The 8379-nt window shown below is 46.4% G+C and overlaps 1 protein-coding gene across 1 annotated transcript in view; it reads right to left on the bottom strand.

The window, feature by feature from the left end:
• Positions 1–8113, bottom strand: part of XYLT1 (xylosyltransferase 1) — a 205607-nt gene extending 197494 nt beyond the window's left edge. The window contains exon 1 of the mRNA XM_082006657.1: positions 7359–8113. Coding sequence (XP_081862783.1) covers positions 7359–7589 — 231 coding nt within the window. The 5' untranslated portion in view covers positions 7590–8113. The remainder of the gene's footprint in view (positions 1–7358) is intronic.
• Positions 8114–8379: the final 266 nt, after the last annotated feature.

The following is an 8379-nucleotide window of genomic DNA, read 5'->3' on the forward strand; positions in this document are numbered from 1 at the left end:
AGTGCTAGCAGCTATACTTGTTATTCAGCCTGTAAGCTCTTCAAGGCAGGGACCTTTCCTCACATGCGTCTGTATAGCTTCTAGTGCCCAGATGGTGCCATACAAATGAATAATAATTATATTTCCATGTAGACCATTATTGTGCATAATGTAAATTACTTTCACTGATCCAAGAGGAAATAATTTTCTCATTTCGAAATGAAAAGAGAGAATAAAAATAACGATTACTTGTTTGACGCTATTATTATAATAATTGCATTTGTGGGTCCAGAATCCTCAGCTGGTCCGTACTGACTTTAATGGAGCTATGCCAATGCATGACAGCTGACAAACTGGTTCCAGTCTTTGCTGAAGATCTCAAACTACGTCACAAGGACTGATACTTCAAACCCACAACACTTCCTTGAAAGATGGTAAGTTATTAAGCACACTTCGTAGCCTGGGGAAGAGAAACACCAGACCTGGCATGTGAAGGAATGGGTTCCTGCAATGGCACGGCCCCCCTCCCTCAACAGTGCAGAGAAGCAGGCTTTTGCAGAGATTCAGATCTCAAGCGAGCTCAATTGCCTTGTGGAGGCACTCATCTCTCTCCACTCAGTAGAAGGCCTTAGATTGCCTGAATTTAGCATCCCAGTGTTTGTGAGATTCAGCCCAGGCTTAAGTGCTCAAAAGGGGATAGCCGAAATCACCAGCACCAAACGTGAAAGGGACAAATGAAGTTGGAACCTGCCAGGGCTAAGCTCCTCTGGAGGAAAAAAAACAAAACACAATTATCAGACTAAAGAAGACTAGACAGCCAAAAACTGAAAAGCCCAAAACTGCATGTCACTTTCAGCTATATGGTTCTAAATAATTTGCTAGAGATGTCAAGAGGCTACTGACGGGAGAAGGCAACCAGGACACCGACTTTCCCTGCTCCCACAGGGTACTCTCCTGTTTAACATGTATTGTATGGCACAGAATCAAAGGCCTACCATTACTTTAAAAAAAATTTAAGAGGGACTGAGGTTCCCAAGTCTAAAAATCAGACTCAAACACTTGAAAGTGCTACTTTCATAAACTGCACTAATACAAGCAGTTACACGCACCATCCGTGCAGAGATGCTCCTACATCTGCCCAACTTGGACACCCCATGAGCCTAAATTAGAAGAAAAAATACAGGACATTGTATCCCATTTAAAGAGTCACTGTAAAAGTTCCAGTGAAGTGCCAGACCTAATTTTAACACTGTAAAGAAAAATCAGGAAGTATTTGAGTAAAATTAATCCTTGATGTTATCTGTTTCTACAAATTAAGTTCAGTTCATGCTTTCATTGTAATCCTGTCCCTTCAGCAAGTATTAATACGATGCTGTATCACATATCATGGACTTTCAATGCTGAAGGAGAAAAAATATTTTGAAAAATATTTCTCAATACAGCTGAGACACACGGCAGGTAACGGGGGCCTTTTACACCAAAAACTACCCATTTTGCAATAGCTGAGAAGAAGTAAGTGGGGTTTGTATGTCTCCTGTACAACAGCTGGTCTTCTTTTGCTAAAAAATGAAAACGCTTCTACTTCAAAGGGAACATCTGCAAAATCCCATCATACATTAAAGAATAAAAAACCAACACAACAAAAGTACACCAGTGGCCTGAAAAAGACTTCCGATGGCATAACCAATTAACACAGATCCATTTCATATAATACCTTCCCACATCCCCACAGAGAAGAATGCTTAACGAGGAAACTGCTGCAGGAGTCCATCAATCTAATCTGGTTCTAATACTCTTCTTAAATAATGCATACATTACTTCTCTGCTACTGAAAAGATTTGTTTGTTTTATTAACATGTGCCTTGTTAAGTGCTAAGACTTTGTAAAAATCGTTATGCAGCTTCTAGCTGCAGATATATTGGCATCCCCCCCTTTCCCATTACAAAATGATTAGTTGTCTCCATTCTCCATTTCAATTGTTATTAAAGCTGTACTGCAGTGTGATCAAGCTCCCATTAACAAGCAAAACTGTACTTAATGCTCAAGTCAGTACTATATACCCATTCACTAAGAATTATATCATTTTTGGCCACATAATAGCTCGATGCCATTAATTTTAATCACAACCTGAAGTAACTTAACTAAGCTGTTTTCACTGAGACCAGCAGGTGTACTAAAACAAGTGAGGACCCAGTTTCTAGAGATTGATTCACACTGGACTGAAGTTTAACATGTAAATGATTAGTTCACCCTTGCACCTTTTCAGATCTGGAAATTTTTCTGAAACACACCACCCCCTTTCTTGTGTTCAGAGATTAAATTACTGAGGCCACATGCCTACATTAACAAGCTTTTTGGAGGGGAAGATGTTTAAATAGGTACCATCTGGTTGTGTCATCATATATGGAATCTATACATTCACCGATTTAAGCAAAAAGGATAAATCAGGGGTGAAATAATTCTTTTTTTCGTGAAATTGCTTTTGTTTTCAGTATCTTAACAGATTATTTTATGCTTAAGTGCAGCTTTGTAGAGCTAACTCCCATCGACTACAGTGAGTCTTCCATCAGTAGCCCAGTTCCCTGCCCAAGGCAGAAGCTCTCTCCTTCAATACCCGCCTTGCTACCACTGCAGTACAAAGCTATGCTTTGATGCAGGTGCTATGCTGAAACCTGTCTGCCGTGCAGAGACTCACTTGTTACATACCTCCCACACGGATAACGCACTGATGCTCGGCAGAGGGTCAGTCCAGGCTGTGCTTTTTTTTTCTGGTAGAACAGCGCTGGTAATCTACCTGCAGAATCTAAATATTACAGGGGCAAATACTCTTCAAAAGAAAACTCTCGTTTCCAAACTTGAAAAAACACCAAGTTTCTGCTTGATACACAGGTCAATTCTGCACTGTTCTTACTTTGGGGAAGCATTTGGAAAAGGCAGGGGGAAATATTTCATGGATGGACTTTTTCTAAAGTGAAGTAAAGTTTCCTGAAGTTTCTTTGCTGCATGATTCCATAAGTTTTCTCCAGCATTACGGAGTTGCTGCTACTTTGCATTCAGTTACAACAACTGATCACAGGTTTTTGTAACCGTTAGTGTTCAAGCAGAGTACAGCTGTATGCCCATCCTAGTTTCGGTAACTAACAGGCGTTACAGAGTTTAGGCCCAAATTATAACAACTTTTGGCTTCTTGCATCTTTAACTTGGTGGAGCTCAGCATGCATCACAGAAGTGAGCCAGGAGGAACAAGCAAGAAGAAATAACACCTGCTTGAGCACATTCAGCTAGCTGACAAACCCATGGAGGAGCAGCAGGCCCAGCCTCACTCTGCACAGTGCCAGGAGAAAAAGAAATACCACATTTCCCACTACAGAAATAAAAATAAGGAGGAGGCACTAGTGATCCTCAGGACTGTCCTCCCTAGATTAACTTTTCCTTAGAGTTAAAACAGAAAATCCTCACTGTCCCCAAACACATGACACTATCTTTACATTTTACAGTTATGAACATTTTTAGCTATCAATGGTTATGTTTGGTTCCTGTGACAACTTCATGCTGAAAGAAGCACGCCATTTCTTTAAAATGAATACACAAAATTTCGGCTAAAGTAATGCTTTGATCCCACACCAGCAGGCAACAGCTATATTTCATTCAAATGACACAGTAACAATACACTGGCATTTTTGCATTATGGTAAAAAAGGCAGTAATGAAAACCCAATGGTGCCACAAGGCAGGAAGGAGTATTACGTACCCACAGACATTGCCTTCAACACCTTCTGCCTAATTCCAAGGCAGAAGCCACAGCTGGGTAACATGAGCTCATCACTGCGACGCACAGCTGCCTCAGTGCAACGCTGGGCATGAGCCAAGACCATGGCAGATGCTCTGCTGTCACATCCCTCTCATCACCAGCAGCCCTGAAGCAGGCATTCGCATTACTTCTTCACTTTAGGCTCCCAACACACAACATCCACCAACAAGCCCCTTCCACCATCGCTAGCAGGCTGCATTAGAAAAGCAGCATGCTTATGGTATTTTTGCAAAAAGCTGTTGCATACTTTTCAAAGATAAAGACATTTACATAAAAATCAACACATTCTCAGAAGGTAGCTTAATTCTTCCATGCTTTTGATGTTTAACTTTTGCTGAATGAATAAAGCTTGTGCAAAGGGTGCTGAACGGCTGCAAAAATCATACATGGTAACAAGTACCCACTGAAATCACTGCTACCAATCCAATTCATACTTCTTTAAAGATATCTATAAGCTGGTTTAATTAAATATGGAACAACTGCAGGAAACTGCTTGTGAGTAATGAAAGCGCCATATGTAGCTGGTCAGGGGATCTAGCAGTGTAAGTGTTTTCAGTTGCAAAATAGCTCAATTCAAAATTGTTTCCTCCTGCCAAGTTGGCAATTCATATTCAATTCTGCACAGGTACAGTAGCAACACTTTTTACTATGGTACGATGTTATTTCATTTTCCAAATGAAATTGCTTATTACATGTATCTGACAGCATTTAATAAAAATCTAAATAAACACCTGGTTCAAAGGATTATGTTTCTTTTCCTACAGACACAAATTACCAAATCCTCACACTACTTAACTTATGTCCAGCTCAGTAAAGTAAAATACATACCACCATTTCAGTCTTGTACATTGGTCACAGACAAACAAAAAACAAGATAAATAAAAACACTGTAATCTCATATGGCAACTTTCAGACATAGGTTTGAGAAGTACTATCTTCTGCAATCTGGTTTGCGTAACTATTTAGTATAAAAGCTCTTATGAAGGCAGTTAGCAGGGTGTCTACACATTAAAGACTCTCCAAAGTGAAAAAAAGTGACCAAGTACTACAGGACAAACATTTAGCAGCCTTTTAAAAAATACTCCTCAAAACTATATTAAACACACCACTCCCTTAACAGACCAAAGGCACATTAAAATTAATAATCTTTTTTGGTTAAAAGGCAAGACATAGAAATCTTTGGAAAATCCTTGTAGGGTCTCTCAGAAGCGCTTAGCTCAAAGACATTTGGATATAATGGGACTACTGTATTCACACCAGCCAGCTTCTCCAACTATTGCAAAAGAATTTGACATACACAAACTATGGGGAAACTTGGACTGAGAAGGATAAGAACTTTTCTCAGGCACTACATAAATTGCATTGTGATGTGTAAACAAAGCAACAACAACCAAAAGATCTTCCTTCACACCGATTCTGTATTGTGCAATTCTATTAAACAGAGATTTTCCTCAAGAATTGAGTCCAGAATCAAAACTGAACCTGCCTCAGAGACAGGCAACATACGTAGGGTTAGATAAACCACCATTTACGTGGTTGGGAGCACCTGGGAACCTCATCTACCAATTTAAGCAAGCTGCCAGGTTGTTAGGGCAGATATCTGCACAAATCCAATTTCCCTATCACTTTTCCACCAAGCACACATTTTCATCAATAGACAGATGCTTTAGTGTCCGGTTTTGTACTCTGACAAAGTAATTTTAATGGTGGTGGCCGCTTCCCAACGTGTAGGTAAAGCAAGCCACAAGTACCATAAAGTCATCTTGAAGAAGTATCACCACATCACCTCTTGACAAAGCACTTTGGTATTAAAAAAAAAAACCCAAGACAAGTGGCAGTGTGCTTGACAATGTCAGACATTGTGGGACAGCCCAGTGCGATCCATACTAGTCATTTAGATAACGAGGGGAAAATAGGTACTCTCAGCATGTGTTTTAAAACATATTTTCTATTCGGAACCCCAGTGCTCCATCTTTAGGTCTTTGATCAAATCTGTATGCACAAAGGCGTGATTCATAACTGCCAGCATCAAAATAATCATATTCCACATCCATGTGTTGCCAGCACGGAAACAATTAGCTCTCAGCCCCAAACTTGGTGTTTGTTCCAACGCACCGGGTGCAAACTGGATAATGAACCAGGACGTTTGTAGGACAACTGCTAACGCTACTCGTTCTGACGCTGCCCTGGAGCCCACAGAAGAGGATTATTTCCTAGAAAGCCTGAGGAGCGGGGCTGGAGCCCCGGGCGCAGCCTGACCCCCCACCCACCCGGGTACCAGCACTCCCCAACCTTCGATAACCCACACTGGAGAGACCAAGAAGGAAAAAAGCTGGAGAAGACAGACAGACAAAAAAATAAAAGACTAGACAGAGGGCAGAGCACTGGAGGAAGAACAGCAGAGCCTGAACACTTACAGTTATGAAGACAGCAAGTACCAAGGTAAGATTATGTGTAGAGCCAAAAATTTAACTCGGTAAGAAAGAGTTTTAATTTTCACGTCTAGAAAGGACAGCAGGATCTGCACACACTGGACGGGTATGTATTACTTTTCAGAAAGTTGTCCCAAATGTTAGTGACAGAGCACTCTCGAGGCATGGTTCTCTGCAGCCTTCGTGGCCAAGATACCCACAGTCACTTATGAGGACAAGTCATCTCTGAGCCCCAAGCTCTTGCTTTCTCTCTTAAGATGTAAACAGAAATACAGAAACTGCCAAAACACGCATGCATTCTTTAAAAGGCAATACTTATTTAACATAAGCCTACTACTAAAACAAGTAAATGAAAACCAAAGGATGCTTCTCTTGAGCTTAAGAATACTACGTACGGGTGGTACACACTAATGTGTATTTCTGAGGTTTGCATTGACCAAGAACACTGATAAATTTGTTTTTTCACGTGCCTATTAGAAAATTCAGAAATGCAACTGGCAACAGGGCCAGCTTTGCAACCCCTTGCGGTTCCAGGCCTGAGTCATTTAAATGAAAACTGGGGAGTTTGCAAAAGAAAACGGTAAGAGAGAGGGCGGGAGAGCACAGTTTCAGTATCCTTGAGTTTTTAGCGGTTAATAAAACGACTGCATTAGATTTCACTGCCTGTCACCTACCGGGCCAGATAGAGCTGTACAATAAAGAACAGCGACTGTGCGGTTTCCAGGTGGAAAAAATAAAGTAGCAGTAAAATAGACCGTCAGGACCGTGTGGGGCTCAGCGGCCGCCAGCGAGGTGCGGACACGCCGGGACGCCGCCGCGGAGAGCGGCAGCGCCGAAGGAACGCCGGGTCCCACTGACGCGTTTGCTGGCGCTCCCGCCGCGCGGCCCCTCCGCCGTTGGCCATGCCGGCGGCCAGGAGCCCGGCCGCGGGTGGGAGCACACGCGGCAGGGCCGGAGCCGCACCGCAGCACCTGCGCGGCGGCGGGAGGCGCCCACGCGGGGTGACTTAACCCACCGCGCCTCGCTCGCCCCAACTTCCCTGCAGCTCCCGGGCAGCCCCCTCCGCAGAAGTGCGGAGAAACGTCGTGAGAGAGGGGCGCAGCCTCTGCCACCCCCCACCCCGCCGCCCGCACCTACCATCGCCTTGCCGTGCGGGGCGGCGGGTCCGCGGCGCTGCGGGTACGCCCGCTGGTCTCCGCCGCGGTCTCGCTTCTCACGGCCGGCGGCGCCGCCGCGCTGCTCCTCGCCGGCGTCGAGGGAGGTGAAATTCCAGACGAGGAGGGTCTGCAGGAGCAGCACGGTGAGCGCCACCACCAGCGCCGAGCGGGAGCGCCGCGCCAGCCGCCGGGCGCACGGAGCGGCCACCATCTTCGCTGCTGCCGCGCTCCCGAGAGCCGCCGCATCCGCCGCGGCACGGAGTTTTCAGCCGGGCAGAGCCAGACGTCAGCAGGAGGAGGGCGGAGGTGGGGAAGAGGGGAGGGGGGGAAGGAAGGAGGGCGGAGGAGGTGTGCGCGGCTCGTAGGGATGGGGGAAGCCTGCGGGGAGCCCTGGCAGCGCGGCAGCCTGCGGCCGGGCCAGCCCGGGGCGAGGGGTGGGGTTGGCGGAGGAAGAGGAAGGAGGAGGTAGGAGGAGGAGGGTGGGCTGGAGACGAAGGGGGAGCGGCAGCGGAGGCGGCTGCTCTGCTGCTGCTGCCGCCGCCGCCGCCGCCGGCGGGCGGGCGAGCCCCAGCGCTGCGTGAGGGGAAGGGGCCGGGGCGGGGCGGGGCGGCTCCGCGCCTCACGGCGGGCGGGAAGGCGGGAGAGGGGAGGGGGCGGCCGACGCCGCGGCGGGAGGCGACTGCCATCTTCTGAGGGAAGGCTGCCGTGCGCCGGCGGGCGCCAGCCGGGCGTGAGGCGACGGGCGCGAGGCGGGCGGCGGCACCTGGCGGGCGGGAACCCGCCCGCCAGGTGCCGCCGCCCGCCTCGCGCCCGTCGCCTCACGCCCCGCTGCCGCTCCCGACTGGCAGACGATTCCCGTGTGAAGGTCGGTACTCGGCCCTTTTACTGTTATTATTACTAATTTTTTTTTTTTTACTGACTTGGAGCCAGTCGGTACCGAACTGACCTGCAGCCGTTTCAGATGGGACTTTTTTCGTTTCAGCTGGTCGCATTAAAAATGG

The sequence above is a fragment of the Phaethon aethereus genome (genome assembly GCF_964289735.1).
Source record: "Phaethon aethereus genome assembly, chromosome: 15".
Taxonomy (NCBI): Eukaryota; Metazoa; Chordata; class Aves; order Phaethontiformes; family Phaethontidae; genus Phaethon; species Phaethon aethereus.